General features: G+C 40.4%; 1 protein-coding gene across 20 annotated transcripts in view; it reads right to left on the bottom strand.

Annotated features, from left to right (window-relative positions):
* Positions 1-20,660, bottom strand: part of PDE4DIP (phosphodiesterase 4D interacting protein) — a 223,359-nt gene that overhangs the window by 155,768 nt on the left and 46,931 nt on the right. For 17 of the 20 annotated variants that reach the window (XM_060139176.1, XM_060139195.1, XM_060139204.1 and 14 more), the window contains exons 1-2: positions 15,344-15,386; positions 10,171-10,316 (exon numbers count right to left, since the gene is read on the bottom strand). In XM_060139176.1, the coding sequence (XP_059995159.1) occupies positions 10,171-10,316; positions 15,344-15,371 (174 nt within the window). In that variant the 5' untranslated portion in view covers positions 15,372-15,386. Of the gene's footprint in view, positions 1-10,170; positions 10,317-15,343; positions 15,400-20,660 lie in introns of those variants that run through there. The other 3 variants (XM_060139207.1, XM_060139200.1, XM_060139201.1) reach the window with 1 other exon arrangement.

Genomic DNA, 20,660 nt, shown 5'->3' on the forward strand with positions numbered 1-20,660 from the left:
TGTTTTGTCCTAACATCTAGGGTTTTTTTTTTTTCGAAGTATGTGGGCCTCTCACTGTTGTAGCCTCTCCCGCTCCGGACACGCAGGCTCAGCGGCCATGGCTCACGGGCACAGACGCTCTGTGGCATGTGGGTTGTGGGATCTTCCCGGACCAGGGCACGAACCCGTGTCCCCCGCATCGGCAGGTGGACTCTCAACCACTGTGCCACCAGGGAAGCCCCTAACGACTGGTTTTTAAAGATATACATTTGATTGGCAATTACTCTAATCTTGTGATCTCTTCCACTGGTGCCTTAGATGTTATTTAAATTAAATTTCGTGTAATTTAAATTTCTTATGTCCTAATCAGAGTGTGTGCTCTCCGAGAATGGTAACTCGTATACATCTCTGCATCCTCTACAGCACTCAGAATCATTGCTTTTATTCATAGTTCTTAAGAAAAAGGTGATTGATCTGATGCCTATTTTTGGCAGTGTTGCTTAGGAATGAAAACGTTGCCGAAGTTCTGTGGAATGACTGTGTGGAATCCCTCTGAAAAGTCATGTTTAACAAGAAAGAAAAAATCCTGTGCTTATGATTGCAGAAAGTTTCAGATTTATCCCCACTTCCCTTCTCATCTAATAACTTTTTGAAAGTCTCAAGACACTAGTGAAACCAAAACCAGTATGCTTGGGGCACTGTGGTTTGAGGAACATAAATGCCATTTTCAAAAAAAAAGAAAGAAAGAAAATGTACTTCACCAGTAGCTTTCATTTGCCAAGGCTGTAATTAAAGAGAAACTCAAGAAGCACTTGAAATGGCTGGACCTAAAGGCAGAAGTCACATGACCCAGACTCACCTAAACTAGAACAGGAAACCCAGGCTGTGATAACTCAGATCTCCATAAGGGTAGAAAAGTCCCTTTTAGGACTAACTTCCCGCACCCACCCCCAACCCAGGCTTCAAGACCCAAGTGGAAAAATTTGCCAGGATGGGTGGGGCCTCAACAGGCTGACTCACTGTGGTTGGATTCAGACTGCCCAGAAAAGCTAGCTTCAGACTGTAATTAAGCAAACACTGCAGCTGGTCTTGTTGGCATTTTCATGTTAAAGACAGCATTATTAGAAAATGTGTAAACAGGGGAGGACAGTGGAGGCCTCCTCTAGACCGTAAAGCCACAGACCCCTACCCTTTCCATGGCTTTTCTATATATAGCATCTGCCATTTTGATTCTCTGCATAGAACCAAATTGCACACATTGCACTAATGTAACCTCTCCTCTGAATGGTCCTCTCATTTCCCCAAGAAACTTGACTCTTGGAATTATCTTGGCTCTGCCACTTTATACCTGTAATAGCTTTCATCAAGTTCTTTGAGTCTTGGTCTCGTCACTCATATAATGGATGTAATATAATATCTAATATCTATCTCATAAGTTAGGAAAATGACCTGAAAAAGAGCTGAAATAAAATGTGTTAAATGTCGAAAAAGTGCCTAGTGTTTAATAAACACTCAATACATATTATTATTAGCTATTATTATGATCTTCTTAATAACTCCTGTCCAATATTTCAAAAGGTCTCTGCTTCTTTCTCTTACTTTACATTTATAATTTTATGATCCCAGTTTAGGTAGACAGTTATCTCCCTTTAACCTCACCATTAAAAATAAATGTGCTGGGCTTCCCTGGTGGCGCAGTGGTTGGGAGTCTCCCTGCCGATGCAGGGGACACGGGTTGGTGCCCCGGTGCGGGAAGATCCCACATGCCGTGGAGCGGCTAGGCCCGTGAGCCATGGCCGCTGAGCCTGTGCATCCGGGGCCTGTGCTCTGCAACAGGAGAGGCCGCAGCGGTGAGAGGCCTGCGTACCACAAAAAATAAAAATAAAAATAAATAAATGTACTTTTCCCACCTGCCTCTGTAGTACAATGGATAGCACATTGGACTTCTAAAAATAAATGTATTTTTCCTGACTTCTCAGTTTCCTATCCTAACCAATTAATTAATATACCAATACCCTCTTTAGAATCATTTTACTTACTGTGAATATACTCAGTGAATACTGAAGTAGAGGCCGGGGGAATACAAATCCAATATAACACCTAATCTTCAACGCTTTTCAACAAATTTAGCTTAACTGATGAACATCTACTGAGCACTTACTATGTACCAGCATTATGCTAGGTTCTAGAGACTAGAAAAAGGTGAACAAGAGGCTTTCTGCCTCTGAATTGCCTGGAGTCTGGGTATACATTTTGAGACTGGAGAATGAGGGGGGGCATCCTAAAAAGAAAAACAAATAAACAAAAAACTGGACCTGAACTGAAACTTGAAGGATGAGTAGGCTTTAACCAGGTAAAGAAGAGGAGAGAAAAATTATTCTAGGCAGCAGGAACAGCCAGAAAAAAGGCTTGCAAATATGAAACAACTTTGACTTGCAAGCAGTTCAGAATTAATGGAATAGAAAGCATGTGATGGAGAATACTGGGAGATAAAAGTGGATTTACAGTTTACCTAGGGAAGATAGAACTGCACTCTGTGCCCATCTAAATAGGAGGAGCTCATGATTCCAGGCCTATATGAGTCAGCACTCTTATTACCACCAACATAGAAAGTACTATTTTAGGTCACAAAAATGACGAGTATTCTCAGCACATTATGAGATGCTTGGTAAGTTCCTTTGTTACTCTTTGTGCCTTTATTTCCTGATTTGTAAACTGGTGTAATAATCATGCTTTCTTCACAGGGTTTCCATTAGCATTAAATGAGATGATACTGCACATACTTAGCACACTACTTGACACACAAAGTGATCAACACACGCTAGCTAGTGCTATCTATGTGCTGCTCTAGTCTCGCTCACCCCAGAGATGCTGGAGGTGGGGTGGGTGCTGTGATCAGTGAGAAAACATATAGGAAAGAATTTTTCTCAACATGTGACTATGGCCATTTGACATATGACTATGTAAAATGACCCAACAACCTGTCAGGATTTGTAATCATGGTACCTAAACTCCATCATCCTGAAAAAGTCACAATCTCTGTAAGTTCCGGTTCCCTCACTTGAAAATAGGAACAGTGATGCTTGTTTCATGCAGGTTTATAAAGACAAAATAAGGCAATTTATGAGAAGCACTTAACCCACTTCTCAAGTCTATAGTTCTGGAAAGGATAGAGATCATTCCATCAATGTATCTTTGGGGGGCGGGGGAAGTGCCTTTAAAACAAAGCTGACAAGGTTTAAAAATTAATTAAATCATTCACTCATTCAAAAAGTACAAATGAAGCATACATACTAAGCAAAACTCTTTTATCATGGGAAACAATACCTATTAATTTACTTCTACCAGTGTAAAGTTGAGTAGGCTTATCTGTGCCACTATTTCTGACCCCTTCCCCCTGCCTATCCTTCTCTAACCCCACTCATACTGTTGGTCGGGGATACAGAATGCAAGAAAAGAAAAGAAAGAAAACTATATCTTCAAAGCTCTGTTCCCTTTGCCCCTTCCTCCTGCACCAATATAGTGAAGAAAGATGCTGTCACTTTCGCTTGATAATTGACCAATGATGTATTATCCATAATGTGCCAGTATTTACATTTTTAGTCTATCATCACTTACTCATAAATCAAGGGATCTTTTCCCTAGATTTCCTCCATCAACAAATATTTCAGAAATAATCATATTAACTGATCAATTAATTTTTACTGATTAAGTATATTTAATATTACTTCTTTCCTTGTTCTTTTTTTTTGGAAGTCTTTGGGGTTTTTTTTTACATCTTTATTGGAGTATAATTGCTTTACAATGGTGTGTTAGTTTCTGCTATATAACAAAGTGAACCAGTTTTACATATACATATGTTACCATATGTCCTCGCTCTTGCGTCTCCCTCCCTCCCACCCTCCCTATCCCACCAATCCAGGTGGTCACAAAGCACCGAGCTGATCTCCCTGTGCTATGCGGCTGCTTCCCACTAGCTATCTATTTTACGTTTGGTACTGTATATATGTCCATGTCACTCTCTCACTTTGTCACAGCTTAACCTTCCCCCTCCCCATATCCTCAAGTCCATTCTCTAGTAGGTCTGTGTCATTATTCCCGTCTTACCCCTAGGTTCTTCATGACATTTATTTTTTCTCAGATTCCATATATATGTGTTAGCATATGGTATTTGTCTTTCTCTTTCTGACTTACTTCACTCTGTATGACAGACTCTAGGTCCATCCACCTCACTACAAATAACTCAATTTCGTTTCTTTTTATGGCTGAGTAATATTCCATTGTATATATGTGCCACATCTTCTTTATCTATTCATCTGATGATGGACACTTAGGTTGTTTCCATCTCCTGGCTATTGTAATTAGAGCTGCAATGAATGTTTTGGTACATGACTCTTTTTGAATTTCGGTTTTCTCAGGGTATATGCCCAGTAGTGGGATTGCTGGGTCATATGGTAGTTCTATTTGTAGTTTTTTAAGGAACCTCCATACTGTTCTCCATAGTGGCTGTACCACATTCCCACCAGCAGTGCAAGAGTGTTCCCTTTTCTCCACACCCTATCCAGCATTTATTGTTTCTAGATTTTTTGATGATGGCCATTCTGACGGGTGTGAGATGATATCTCATTGTAGTTTTGATTTGCATTTCTCTAATGATTAATGATGTTGAGCATTCTTTCATGTGTTTGTTGGCAGTCTGTATATCTTCTTTGGAGAAATGTCTATTTAGGTCTTCTGCCCATTTTTGGATTGGGTTGTTTGTTTTTTTGATATTGAGCTGCATGAGCCGCTTGTAAATTTTGGAGATTAATCCTTTGTCAGTTGCTTCATTTGCAAATATTTTCTCCCATTCTGAGGGTTGTCTTTTGGTCTTATTTATGGTTTCCTTTGCTGTGCATAAGCTTTGAAGTTTCATTAGGTCCCATTTGTTTATTTTTGTTTTTATTTCCATTTCTCTAGGAGGTGGGTCAAAAAGGATCTTGCTGTGATTTATGTCATAGAGTGTTCTGCCTATGTTTTCCTCTAAGAGTTTGATAGTTTCTGGCCTTACATTTAGGTCTTTAATCCATTTTCTGCTTATTTTTGTGTATGGTGTTAGGGAGTGTGCTAATCTCATACTTTTACATGTACCTGTCCAGTTTTCCCAGCACCACTTATTGAAGAGGCTGTCCTTTCTCCACTGTATATTCGTGCCTCCTTTATCAAAGATAAGGTTACCATATGTGCATGGGTTTATCTCTGGGCTTTCTATCCTGTTGCATTGATCTGTATTTCTGTTTTTGTGCCAGTACCATACTGTCTTGATTACTGTAGCTTTGTAATATAGTCTGAAGTCAGGGAGCCTGATTCCTCCAGCTCCGTTTTTCATTCTCAAGATCGCTTTGTCTATTCGAGGTCTTTTGTGTTTCCATACAAGTTGTGAAATTTTTTGTTCTAGTTCTGTGAAAAATGCCAGTGGTAGTTTTATAGGAATTGCATTGAATCTGTACATTGCTTTGGGTAGTAGAGTCATTTTCACAATGTTGATTCTTCCAATCCAAGAACATGGTATATCTCTCCATCTATTTGTATCATCTTTAATTTCTTTCATCAGTGTCTTACAATTTTCTGCATACAGGTCTTTTGTCTCCTTAGGTAGGTTTATTCCTAGATAGTTTATCCTTTATGTTGCAATGGTAAATGGGAGTGTTTTCTTGATTTCACTTTCAGATTTTTCATCATTAGTGTATAGGAATGCAAGAGATTTCTGTGCATTAATTTTGTATCCTGCTACTTTACCAAATTCATTGATTAGTTTTAGTAGTTTTCTGGTAGCATCTTTAGGATTCTCTATGTATAGTATCGTGTCATCTGCAAACAGTGACAGCTTTACTTCTTCTTTTCTGATTTGGATTCCTTTTATTTCTTTTCTTCTCTGATTGCTGTGGTTAAAACTTCCAAAACTATGTTGAATAAGAGTGGTGAGAGTGGGCAACCTGTCTTGTTCCTGATCTTAGTGGAAATGCTTTCAGTTTTTCACCATTGAGGACAATGTTGGCTGTGGGTTTGTCATATATGGCCTTTATTATGTTGAGGAAAGTTCCCTCTATGCCTACTTTCTGCAGGGTTTTTATCATAAATGTGTGTTGAATTTTGTCAAAAGCTTTCTCTGCATGTATTGAGATGATCGTATGGTTTTTCTCCTTCAATTTGTTAATATGGTGTATCACGTTAACTGATTTGCGTATATTGAAGAATCCTTGCATTCCTGGAATAAACCCCACTTGATCATGGTGTATGATCCTTTTAATGTGCTGTTGGATTCCGTTTGCTAGTATTTTGTTGAGGATTTTTGCATCTATGTTCATCAGTGATATTGGCCTGTAGTTTTCTTTCTTTGTGACATCCTTGTCTGTTTTTGGCCTCGTAGAATGAGTTTGGGAGTGCTCCTCCCTCTGCTATATTTTGGAAGAGTTTGAGAAGGATAGGTGTTAGCTCTTCTCTAAATGTTTGATAGAATTCGCCTGTGAAGCCATCTGGTCCTGGACTTTTGTTTGTTGAAAGATTTTTAATCACAGTTTCAATATCAGTGCTTGTGATTGGTCTGTTCATATTTTCTATTTCTTCCTGATTCAGTCTTGGCAGGTTGTGCATTTCTAAGACTTTGTCCATTTCTTCCAGGTTGTCCATTTTATTGGCATAGAGTTGCTTCTAGTAATCTCTCATGGTCTTTTGTATTTCTGCAGTGTCAGTTGTTACTTCTCCTTTTTCATTTCTAATTATATTGATCTGAGTCTTCTCCCTTTTTTTCTTGATGAGTCTGGCTAATGGTTTATCAATTTTGATAAACCAGCTTTTAGTTTTATTGATCTTTGCTATCGTTTCCTTCATTTCTTTTTCATTTATTTCTGATCTGATCTTTATGATTTCTTCTCAAAGAACCAGCTTTTAGTTTTATTGATCTTTGCTATCGTTTCCTTCATTTCTTTTTCATTTATTTCTGATCTGATCTTTATGATTTCTTTCCTTCTGCTAACTTTGGGGTTTTTTTGTTCTTCTTTCTCTAATTGCTTTAGGTGCAAGGTTAGGTTGTTTATTCAAGATGTTTCCTGTTTCTTTAGGTAGGATTGTATTGCTGTAAACTTCCTCTTTCCTTTTTCTAAGTCTCCCTCCATACCTCCCTTGACTAAGTCTGTTCAGGCTGCTTTAAGAAAATATCACAGACAGGGTAGCTTATAAACAACTGAAGTTTATTTCTCACAGTTCTGGAGGGTGGAAGTCAAAGATCATGGTGCCAGCCTGGTCATGTGAGCGTTCTCTTCTGGGTCACAGAATTCTTGTATCCTCCATGGTGGAAGGGGCTAAGAATCTCTCTGGAGCCTCTTTCATAAGGCACTAATCTCATCCATGGGGGTTCCACCCTCATGACTTAAGCACCTTCCAAAGGCCCCACCTCCCAATGCCATCACCTTTAGGGGTTAGTATCTCAACACATGAATTGTGAGCGAACACAAACATTCAGACCATAGCATCCCTCTATCCCAGTCTCTTATCAGATCTATACATGAACATACTTCTCTTCCTTTCACCCAAATTTCCCCTTTGTCCAGAATATTATAATCTCCTTCTCTAACTGGTAAAATCTAACTGAACTTTGAAGACGTCACTAAATGTGCAGCCCCATGAGAGGTGTCCTCTTGTAGGAGGCCCTTCTCTGTTCTTTAATAAAATTAAATATTCTCTCTCAAGATCTCAGCGTACACTGTCCTTATCTTTACCATAAGGACACCTTATATTGTAAGTAATGCAGTGTCCGTACTTCCCAATAGACTATTACTAAGGATAGGAATAGCATCTTATTTGAAGTGATCAAGTATTTGTTGCAGGGATAAATGAAGTAAGGATGGGGCCATGGTCTGAATGTGCCCCCCTTGCCTGCATTCATATGCTGAAATCCTAAACCTCAAAGATGATGGTCCTGTATTAGGAGATGGGCCTTTGGGTTTCATGTCTTATAAAAGAAGCTTCAGAAAGATCCCTAGCCCCTTCTGCCCTCTAAGAACACAGTGAAAAGGCATCAGCTATGAACCAGTAAGAGGGCCTTCACCAGAAGGTAACCATGCTGGTGCCCTGATCTTGGACTTCCAGCCTCCAGGACTGTCAGAAATAAATTTCTGTTGTTTATAAGCTACCCAGTCTGAGTTATAGTAGCCTGAATGGACTAAGACAGATGGACTCCTGGCTGCCCAGGCCAGGCCTGTATCTCTTTGACATCTGCTTCATGCCCTGGAGGAGCTAACCTTTCTCTGGCACAAACCTTTAATATGTCCCTTTCCCCTTTCCGAGTACAGATCTCATCCTTTATCCCAAGGCTACTGAATGCATGATTTAAACTTTAGAGAAAATATCATGTTATTTAGTGTTTTACCAGTTTTTAGGGTGGGACATTGGAATGTGTCACTCTCCCTCCTACATTTTTTTTTCTGACTAATGTTTCCTCTAATTTTCAAATCCTTTCATGGAGATTCTTCATACAGCAGGTGCTATCATTCAAAGCCTACAGAATGAATGGATGGATGAATGGATGTAAGAATGAACAGACCTGTGAGCAGGTCACAGCTTGGTTTACTGACAATGACCATTCTGAAAAATGCATGTGCTGTAGCCTCATTGTTATTTATATATTGCTTGACACATAGGGGAGAGACATGTAAAATATCTCTTATTGGCCTTTTCTCTGCATCTTACCTTGGTTTCTGTCAGTGGTTCCCAGCATTGAGGAGTAAGGACTAACCAGCGATATTAGACCTTATTGCTCAGAGAAAAAGACGTAGGACTCCACAGTTGAAAGTCAGCTGACCTCTGCTCATCACCCAGCTCAGCCCATTATTTTCCCTCTCCCGCAGCACCTGGGCATTCATCTGATCACTAGAGGTGACACCCTTCATTTCTATGATCCAAATCACCTCTCCACCAAAAGGAACATGCAGGCAGACTGCCTTTCAGAGAGCACCCTCACAGCTTTGGGGAGTGCCACAGCTCTGCTCACCCTTTCTGTACTGCAGTAGATACAAAAGGCGGAAAAGAGGAAGGGGGTGGGTGGTACTGCCCCCACTCCTACCACCAGCACCACAGCTGTTCAGAGGGTTAGTCTTCAAAACCACTTAATATTCCTGCAAACTCTGTCTTTTTAAAAAAAAAAAAAAACGGTGGCCATGACAACTCTGAGCACAAAAACCAAGAGTAGGCTGTTTAGATTCTCGGGCACACATTATATGGAACACATTCTTTGTCCACAGGAATGTCTGGTAGGATGTACATTAGGTCCTAGTGCAACATTTCTATTTACAAATTGAAAGAAGACAGGGTAAACGCATGTCAACACTACTTTATTAACCTTTTTTTGAAAATGGAATTTTTATTATATATAACAAAAGCTATCAATTCAAGAATGAAAGAAACCCACACATCTCAGGGCATTTTTACACAGTATATATGTGTGTCCTGATTCCTGGGCAACCCCCAGGGGGCACCAAAGAGCTGTTTCCTTTTTTAGCACACAGGGATGTAAGAAATCCTGGGTGTTCTTTCCAGCCCGTAGATAGGTTCCAGTAGATAGGTTCTATTGTGCAGACCTCCTTGGATCAAACCAGGGCACAGGGAGCTGGGGGCCTGTATTACATTGTCAGTAATTTGGCTTTTGGTCAAATCTAAGGATAAACCTATCGAGATGCAGAGCACTTCAAGAGTTAAATCAGGAGTTTCAAGCAACAATGCCAGATTCTTGTTGAGAAGCAAATGGCTGTGGCTGAGCCACCTCAAGCTGCAGACGGTATCCAGGTATCCAGAGTGATCCAAGCCAACAGCAGAGCATATAATGCCAGCCGACTGACTAGGTCTCCTGGGCTCACTATGGCCCACCTACAGATTCTCGGGGTGCCAGTTAAACTTCCTAAATTTATCTGAGAAGTAAACCAGGTGTAAAAATGTTAAGACAGAAATAGTGGTACAGGCAATTGCCCATTAACCACAGTGCTCAGCATATAGCTAACAGTGCATAAGCTTATCGGGATAAATGCTATTGAAAGAGACAACATTTTGATAAGAATACCCATAATCCAAGCTAAATTACGGGTCATACTTTTATAAGACACCACTATCCCCTGACACTCCTTCTAACTGGGATAACAATTATCTACCCATGTGACTTACCCTCTCAAAGTCTCGAAGAGCCTGGGTCTGCACCTGAAGGGGTCTTTCAAATGCTCTCAAGGAATGCCCAAAGGGGACCTTCTCACCACTTCTCCAGGTCTGTGACTGCGCTGGAGGGCCTCGATCTTTGGTGTCACTAAGAAAAGCTGCCAGTGAAACAGAACAACAGAAAATTTTATAAAATAGTGGCATTATGATCATCCCAACCTGCATGTTCCAGCAGAATTTGGTTTCTGCAAAATATGAACCAATTCTAGGCCACAGAGAAGCAGTTCACATACAATAGCCTGTGGTAGATCATATTAGTAGTGGTCCCCAGCACAGCACACTAGGTTATGTCCACACGCCTTTGTCATGTGATGTTCCTTCTCCTGCCATCAAAAAGTGGAGTCTATTTCTCTACCCCTTGAATCTGGGCTGGCTTAGTGACTTGCTTTGTACTAGAGAATGTGATGAAAATGCTGCTGTTGGATGCGTTCAGGAGACTAGGCCTTGAGAGGCCTTGCATTTCTGTTCTTGCCTTCCTAAAACCCCAAGACCACCTTGTTGTGAAGAAGCCCAGACTACCTTTCATGGGGAGGAAAGGCCAAGTACAGGGGGAATGAAGATGCTAGTCACCACTGCCAGACACTTGAGAAAGGCTGTCTCGGACCCTCATTCCCAGTCAAGCTGTCAGATTGTAGAAACAATAAACGTTGGAGAGGGTGTGGAGAAAAGGGAACCCTCTTGCACTGTTGGTGGGAACGTAAATTGATAGAGCCACTGTGGAGAACAGTATGGAGGTTCCTTAAAAAACTAAAAATAGAACTACCATATGACCCAGCAAACCCACTACTGGGCATATACCCTGAGAAAACCATAATTCAAAAAGATACATGTACCACAATATTCATTGCAGCACTATTTACAATAGCCAGCACATGGAAGCAACCTAAATGTCCATTGACAGATGAATGGATAAAGAAGATGTGGCACATATATACAATGGAATATTACTCAGCCATAAAAAGGAACAAAACTGAGTTATTTGTAATGAGGTGGATGGACCTAGAATCTGTCATACAGATCGAAGTAAGTCAGAAAGAGAAAAACAAATACCCTAAAAAAAACGGTACTGATGAAGTTAGGGGCAGGGCAGGAATAAAGACGCAGACGTAGAGAGTGGACTTGAGGACACGGTGGGTGGGAAGGGGAAGCTGGGACGAAGTGAGAGAGTGGCATGGACATATATACACTACCAAATGTAAAATAGATAGCTAGTGGGAAGCAGCAGCATAGCACAGGGAGATCAGCTCGATGCTTTGTGACGACCTAGAGAGGTGGGATAGGGAGGGTGGAGGGAGACGCAAGAGGGAGGAGATATGGGGATATATGTATACGTATAGCTGATTCACTTTGTTATACAGCAGAAGTTAACACGCCATTGTAAAGCAATTATACTCCAATAAAGACATTAAAAAAAAAGCTGTCAGATTATTTGAGTGATCCCAAGTGAGACCAACAGAAGAAATGCCCAGTTTGCTAACATCCAGGATTTTGAGAAATAATAAACCATTGTTGTTTTAAGCCTTGAGTGGGCAAACTTTTTCTTAAAGGGCCAGAGAGTAAATATTTTAGGCTCATGGGCATTAACTCTGTCACAGCTACTCAACTCTGACCTGATAGCTCAAAGAAGATGCAGAAAATATGTTAGTGAATGAGCATGACTGTGCTTATATAAAACTTTGTTTACAAATACTGGCAACTGGGCCTATGGGCTGCAGTTTGCTGACCCCTGTTTTAAGCCACTAAGTTTTATTTATTTATTTATTTTTAACATCTTTATTGGGGTATAATTGCTTAACATTGTTGTGTTAGTTGGTGCTGTATAACAAACTGAATCAGCTATACATATTTAAGCCACTAAGTTTTAGAGTGGTGTGTCGACATGACCAAAGATAACTGAAATAGCTTTATTTGAAATAAAAAATCAAGCTACTAGCTAAGAAGTATTTCTACATAATCTCTCTACAGAGGATCTTTTAGGTTATTGTATAGGAATAATTTCATTTATAGTTACTGCAACCAGTGAAATAGACTGATGTGATTAGTACACTCATTTAACTAATGAGTAAATAAAGGCTCAGCAAGTTTGCTTGCCCAAGATTACATTGCAAAAAGTGGCAGAACCAATCCCACATTCCTTCCGTACAACCTTCCTAGCAGTATGCTAATACTGTGTTATTTTAGTAGGGAAGGGGATTGTAACAGACCTGAGAGTCAGGGAAAAACAGGCAAAGGGGAAGAGACACAGTCTTTCCATTAACCAAAGGAAGCATTGCCCTGGGAGAAGCTAGTGAAGGCTAAGCTGCTACTCACACTAGGCCTGCCTTGGAGAAGTTACACTGTAAAAGAATAAGAAATCAGGGCTTCCTTCAAGCATGGTATGCAAATGGCCTCCGATTGAGGTGGGCTTGGGGTTGTAGACTCAGGCAGAAGACATAGAAAAATACATCTTTCTTGGCAGACAGTAAGAAGCAATGTGCCTTTATTACTGGGCAATTTTTTTTTTTTTAAATCAGAAAGAATGACAGGCATAGCAACACACTGAGATCCATAGACAGTGTCAGTGCAAGTGAGAGTGAAATGGGCTCTAGGTGACTCTGTACCCCACTGAGGAAAAGTTAACTAGACATAGACACATGGGCAAAGGTGATCTGAAAGGGCCAAGAAGAAAAATACCATAATATGCTCTTTTTCTGTCCTTTCCTTTTCTTTTCTTTTTCCCCCTTTTTCTTTTCTCTTTCCTTCCTTCCTCCCTTGTATATTGTTATCTCCTTTGTCGAAAATTAATGGACCATATATGCATAGGCACCAAAAGCAAAGGCAACAAAAGCAAAAATAAACAAGTGGGACTACATCAAACTAATAAGCTTCTGTTCAGCAAAGGAAACCATCAATAGAATGAAAGGGCAACCTATGGGATGGGAGAATATATGCCTCCCTCCCTCCTTCCCTCTTTCTCTTTCTTTCTACAAACTTTCCAGAAGGAATGCAAGAAAAAGTCCCCAGATGCTTCAATCAACTTCTCAGAGTTTTTTTTTAAATGCTCATTGCCGGGGTTCAATCCCTGGTCAAGGAAGTAAGATCCCACAAGCCACAGGGCACAGCCAAAAAAAAAAAAAAAAGAAAGAAAGAAAGAAAAAGAAGAAAGACAAAAGGGTCAAGAAGATGATGACAAAGAGAAATATGAAGAAGATGAAGATTAAAAAAAATAATGATGATAAACAGTGTGGTTCCAGGGGCAGGTTTTTTCTTGTCTAGAAGTATTTAACTACTCATTACATAACCAATTTTAAAGAAAAAAAAAGACGGTGGGGGGAATGTAAGGCCATATGATTTACATGATTTGTCTTTAAACTGGACACTGTACAGTGTCTTTTCATGTTTGTAAAAATAACATACTATCAAGTGTGTCTTTAGATAGCCCTATCCTTAATGGTATTTTCAATAGCCACTAACCTTGCCTGATAGAGTACAGGGGTTTAAATTAGCACAGAAATTTAAAGCAGGTTTTATTGGTACACAGCACAAATTACTTACAGATAGAGTTGGGATTTTTCCCATTTTCAATTGTCTTTGATTCAGCTTGTTCAAAATAATTGTTGTTCTGTTAATTGTATACCACACTGTGATTGCAAATTAACAATAATAATAGTAGTAATCGGAATGGTTTTGTTGCTAACTTGATATTTCTAAGTAAATGCAAATGTTTTAATTAAAATAAGTTAGAAAAAAATGATTTTTTCCACATTTAGGTGAAATTAAATAGGCAATTAAATGGAAGAAAATTTGATAAAACAACCATACATTACAGTTAGATTCATAGGATATGGTAGAAAGGTAAGAGTCTTTGAAGATTGGATATGGACACAACAAAAATGTTAAAAAAAAAATAATTGAATATGAATCCTGACCACTTGCTAATTGTGGGAATTTAGGCAAATCTCTTAATTTTGCTGAGCATCACTGCCTCTGTAAAAATGGGTATAATAATGCTTACCTCACAGAGCTTTCATATGGATTAAATGAAATAATCAGTGAAAGTGCCCAACCTAATATCTTTTTTATAATAGGCATTTTCTTCATTCCCCTTCTATTTTGCCCTAGTCCTTCAATTTTTACCTCAAAATGGAGACTCTTAATGCTCAAAATGAGTATGGTAGGCCCGTAGAATTTATAGATTTCACATACACAATTACAAAGGCTAATTTTAAGTGACTCCAAAGTCCTTAACACATTCAAATTAAAAACTTTCTTTCTACATTGTGCATATGAACAATCTGTGCTTCAAGGCTGGTGTGAAAAGGCAACTCACTTAGCAAAGTAAGTAAAACACCAAGTGAGTAAAAGTTTTTGTGAAAAATAGCTCCCAAAAGTGAGTTATTTTCACTTTGGTTTTGTAATTTAGGTAGACCCCTAGCTAATGTTAGTGCAGAAATGATATATTATTATGAATACATTAATAATAATAATAATATTTACTGGGTGTTTATTCATTGACAAGCTCTGGACTAAGAGCTTTTCTAATCTCATTTATGAGGTTGACACTGTTATTATACTCATTTTAATGGTATATTAGAGATTTCATTTCAGTGGAAGAATCTATCTTAATCATTTTACAAGTGACTTTAACTTGCAATTACAGAACTGTTAAAAGTATGAAGAGTTGGGACTTCCCTGGTGGTGCAGTGGTTAAGAATCTGCCTGCCAATGCAGAGGACACGGGTTTGGGAAGATCCCACATGCCACGGAGCAACTAAGCCCGCAAGCCACAACTACTGAAGCTCATCCGCCTAGAGCCCGTGCTCCACAAGAGAAGCCACAGCAATGAGAAGCCCCCGCACCACAACAAAGAGTAGCCCCCGCCTGACGCAACTAAAGAAAACCTGCGCGTAGCAATGAAGACCCAGTGCAGCAAAAAATAAATAAATTAATTAAAAAATTTTTTTTAATTAAAAAAAAGTATGAAGAGTTCACCTAAGTATTTCAGTTATGATTTACTGCACTGTTCTGGGAAGGTGGGGAATTATATACTACATGCCACGGTGAAATTAAAGGGTCTATAATTTAAGGGAATTATGATCAGCAGGAGACAAAGAATTTAGCAAAGCAAGTCCCACAACCTCCTTACCTGCTGCATGACTTGTTCTAGGTACCATCTCCCCATCATCTTCTGCAAAATAATCTCTGTGGAGAGAAACACATCATTAATTAATGAGACACCACCCCACACAGTGTCCAGTCCCTGGGTGGCAAGACATCTATTTTTATTTATTTCTCCACAATCATTAAGCCAGTACTATGTATCAGGGACAGTGTTAAGTGCTGGAAAGACAAAGACAAACACCACAGGAAGGGTTTCTATCCTCAATAGGTATTTGTAGAGACAGCCATTGGACAAACAGTTCCACAAGCACTGAATTACTATTGTAGCAAGTGCTATGAAGGAATATGCAGAGTAATTTAACTAGTAGAGAGACTCAGAGGAACTCAGAGAAAAGAGCATTTAAACTGAGAGGAAGAGAATGTCAGCCAGATGAAAAATGGGAACAGAAGAGTGTTCCATCATGAGGGAACAGCAAGGACCCTGAGTCAGGGAGGAACTTGGCCTGTTAGAGGAACAGAGAAAGCCAATCTTGCAACCAGACCATGCAGGGCCCTGAGGGATGGAGTAAGGATATGAGTTTTTTGTGCAGGTCAATGGGAAACCACTGAAGGATTTGAAATGAGGGAATGAATGGTAAGTGACCAGATTTAGACTTTAGATCATTCTGGCTGTTGAGTGACACTGTGTAGAGGGAACAAAAGTAGTTGGGGAAAGCAAGAAGTTGTGATAGTTTTAACTAAGGGATAGGACAGGAGAAATGGAGAGAAGCAAAAAAAAAAAAAAATCTAGATGTGTTTAGGAAGTAGAATTGACCTAGAAAACTTGGAAAACAGACAAAGTCCATTAATGGAAATGTTAAAAACACCATGATGCAGTAGCCAGAGGTGTATCTGTCCAGCACAGTGAAGGCCACCATTCCTAGCACAGAAGGGGAAAAAAGTCTCAAAATGTATTAACAAATACTTGTTAAGCACCTACTATGTTTTTAGGCAACAGTTTTAAGCTCCACAAATGTAGCAGTGAACAAAACAGACCAAAATGCCTGCACTCATGGAACTAATATTATAGTAAAAGGAAACAAAAAAGCAAAATGTACAGTAGCAATTGGGGACAGATACTATAAAAAATTAATGTAGGGGGCTTCCCTGGTGGCGCAGTGGTTGGGAGTCCACCTGCCGACGCAGGGGACACGGGTTCGTGCCCCGGTCCGGGAAGATCCCACGTGCCGCGGAGTGGCTGGGCCCGTGAGCCATGGCTGCTGGGCCTGCATGTCCAGAGCCTGTGCTCTGGAGCGGGAGGGGCCACAGCAGTGAGAGGCCCGCGTACCGCAAAAAAAAAAAAAACAAAACAAAAAAACCCCAGAAAACTGCAAAGGCTTTGAGAATAAAGACCGTATCCTTAATCCTTAAAAAAAAAAAAAAAAAATTAATGTAGGGAATAGAGGTAGGGAATCCTGGAGCTATGGGGAGGAGAAGGGGATTGCAATTTTCAGGAGGCAAAGTTTCTCTGAGAAGCAATAATATGAGTATTTGGGCAGAGTCTTCTAAGCAGGGGACATCAAATGCAAAGGCTCTTAGGAGGGAGCATGCCAGAGCATTTCTGCAACAACAAGGAGGCCAGTGTGGCTGGGCAGACTGAGTAGCAGGAGGTGAGCTGAAGGAAATAATAGGAAAGTTGGGCAGAGGGCAGATTGTATAAAGCCTTTGGGACATTGACAGAAATTTAGTCACTGGAGTCTTGTGAGTCAAAAAAAAGAGGTGAACGGAGTGACAAATGTTTTGAAAGGTCTGGCTAATGTTTTGACAACAGACTCTCTGGGTGGGGAAGGCAGAAACAGGGAGGTTATTGCAATAATCCTACAGAGAGATGCTTTCAACATTTAGCTTATTCCTTAAACCCCTGGGTACTCCCAGTTAGTTGTTCTAAAAATAATTATATTGCCAGAGATTTAGAAGGCTTCTCTTTTTAAAAGCCAGAAGACATTCACAGAGAGGCAGAAGAGAGCCTGGCATTTATTCAGAAACTGTTGGTGTTCTTTCTTCTCTGCCTCAGGGCTGGATCTTGGCATAAATCTTCACTTTGTTAAGTTCCAGATGGACATGAAAGTACCAGACAGGGCACGCTGGACTATACCCACCACCTGGTGATTCTTTATTATTCAAAAGCAGATCACCAGCTTGGGGTTCTTCCAGGCCCTCTGTCTCTTCCCCTTCTCCACTTCTCATTAAAAACTTTCCCTGAGAGTGAAGAAGGAAAGAGATGAATGTACTACTTATGGGTTTCCCTCTGTTGAGAAAAAGTAGGGCAAGGATTTTGAAACTATCAGCTAGAACAATGTCTTGAAAAATTTGTGGAGAAAAAGCTTATAATTAGCTGCTGGTATTCATGCATTGGATGGATTCCTTTGTGCTCAGCCCACAGACCTGGGTAACTGTGTATCTGCTGTCAGGAGCAAAGCCATTCCTCAGGCCAAATTCAGCCCATCCAACAAGCTTGATTTGGTCAATACAAGGTTGATCCATTTCTAACTTCTCTTGCAAAATGAATGGGTCTGGCAATACTGGGCCTGCCTTCCCACACAGGGGGATAACCTGCTGCCTTTAAACAGAAGAGACATGTTCTCCAGTTTGCCACAGTTCCCGTCACTCCCTCTTTTTGTAATCCCAGCTCGTGCGCTCATTTATGATACTAGCCTGGCTCCTTATAGGTCTCTGAGGCTGTCACCCTGGTATAGATCAAATGCAGACAAAATTTTTATTTCTGCTTTAAGACACTGTCTTGGGTTACCTATTGGCTCCAGTACACAATTCATTAATTTGCGATGCTAAGCTACTAAGTCACTTTTACCACTGGGCTTCCGCTTCCTTAAATATGTGTAAAAGACATGCATGAATTTCTAAGGTTCCTTGCAGTAATTAACAATGCTATTCTCCTAGATGCTAACAGTATTAAAACCCATTTTAATACTTTCTAAGGATGGGGGAACTTTCCAGACATGATCTCATTCAATTCTCCTTGCTCCGAAGAGTCCATATTCTAGACCAGGAGCAAGTTACAACAAGGCGATGCATATGCCACAAGATACTTCACCTTCTCCCCAACCCCACACTCACCCTGAGCTGGCTGCCTGCCTATGAAGCAATACCAGAAGGGTAGACAGGTCACTTTGGATGAATACTGAGTTAATGGGCTTTTTGTAGTCTCAGGAGATTTTTTAAAAATCACTTTAACTCTGTTAACAGCTCAAGTTCCCTCTCATATTGCCAGAGAGTGGGGCTCACTCAGCTGCTTCCGAAAGGTTGGTAAGGAATTTGATGCTTCCCCAGAGAAGGGGCACATGGTGAAGAAACACAGGGTCTACGTCTAGGGGATTGCAATTTGTGACAATATCTGATAAACCAAAATGCAAAGAGAATTGGGGTATGCTAGAGACAGACTCCAAGCCTGGCCACACAGACACACACACACACACACACACACACAGCGGTAACATATGTTGGTAAATTTTTCTCTATTACCCAAGCCCAGAAAAAATGGTATACCCTTGTCCTAGTTTCTCAAATTCAAGTGTTTCTAGTTTTTTTTTTTTTAAAAAAACATCAGTCAATGAATGACTGATGCTCAGCTAGCATGTGGTTCACCAGGGCACTTACAGCTCTCCTGCATAGATGTACATATATAATCTTTCCCCAAAGATACTTCTATCTTATCAATATGTGTTACCTGCATGTTTTACCTTACATGCTTTTCTTGTATAAATGAACTAAACTCTCCCTCAGTGAGCCTTATCTTCTTGCTCGCTACCTCACCAATGTGTCAATACTGATACCAATTCCACTAAAGTCATACTTACTAATTTTTTTTTTTTTTTTTGGCGGCACTGCACAGCACGTGGGATCTTAGTTCCCCAATCAGGGATTGAACCTGCACCCCCTGTAGTAGAAGCTCGGGGTCTTAACCACTGAACCGCCAGGGAATTCCCCATACTTACTAATTTTTGCTGAGACACTCTCCTGCTTAATTTGAAGAACCAAACAGTTTCCAAGTACAACCCACCTACCAGCTGTTCACCCACTTAATTTCTGCCTGGTGTATCACCCGCATTTTCCTGACTTGCTGATAAGGAGCTCTGAAGATACTGGACCCAAACAATACATCAACATTCAATACCCCACAGTACTAGCTTTTCCTACAGTTTTCCAGGGTGATTAGGTTGAGGATGATCAGAAAATAACTGCTCCTTTCAGAGCTGTCTGCTACATTCTGATACTCTGATGCTGTCAAACTGTGCTCTGGTGATTTCTTCCAGTAGTTTTCTAAGTGTGGTAGTTTCAGTTACATTAGGACTAGCCAAGGACTCAATTTTGCTTTTCTTGAAAATGGCCATTCATATGGCTCCTTTCCAAGATGTGAGCAGCTCACTGGTCCCACTAGTCTGGTCTCTCATAACATTGGGAGGAAGGGTCGAAACTTGGGTCCTTCCTTACCAAAGGGTAACACCAAGATGGAGTCTGCAGAGGGATATTTTCTATAAGGCAGCCATTGACCATCCTTTGCAAACTGCGTATTTGGTGTTATTGCCTTGTATTTTGGTCTGTTTTATTTGTGGACTGAGAAAAGTAATGAATCGTGTTAATGGACCATATTATTCATGAACAAGGGCAAGATGGCAATCATACAACTTCAACATTACAAAGCAGATCTGCAACAATTCTTTGAACACTACGAGATACTAGTATCGCAGACCAAAACCACCCCAAACTATATCTAAGGAGCTGTTGTCTGTCGAGGCCCCATTAATTTCCTTTCCTTGGTCAGCCTATTAAGATGACTAACCTAGGGCTACTTCTTCCCGTAAGAGTGTCCAAACCCCCAAAGTGGCGGTTGCTTTTCCAGGCTGCCTCCCCGAGGCAATCACACACACTCAGGCCGTCGGGGCACCACACCGTCTGCCCCCCACCCCCCACTTTATCGAGCGCCACCACCCTTCCTTCACGGTGAGGCTGAGGAACAAAGGCCATCTCCCAGAGGCACTTTCTGTCTCTCAAACTCCTTCTTATATGCCTTCCTCATTATGAACAAAAGTTCAGGAGGAGGAAAAGCAATCTGCCATACCAGCATTTAGAGCAAAAAACTGGGCCTTGGTTGCTCTTTTTAGAGTTTTTCGTTCCATTTCATAAACATTTATTGAGAAGTTGCTTGTATGACAAGCTCCAAAAACATAAAGGTGAAAAAGAAATGCCCTGAAATCAAGGTACCCAGAGTTGTCTACTGGGGGAGGTGGACAGGATTCAAAGAGATAATGAGTAGAAGGATGAGATTGAAAACAGAAATCTCAGAA

This window comes from Lagenorhynchus albirostris, chromosome 2, assembly GCF_949774975.1.
Source record: "Lagenorhynchus albirostris chromosome 2, mLagAlb1.1, whole genome shotgun sequence".
Lineage (NCBI taxonomy): Eukaryota > Metazoa > Chordata > Mammalia > Artiodactyla > Delphinidae > Lagenorhynchus > Lagenorhynchus albirostris.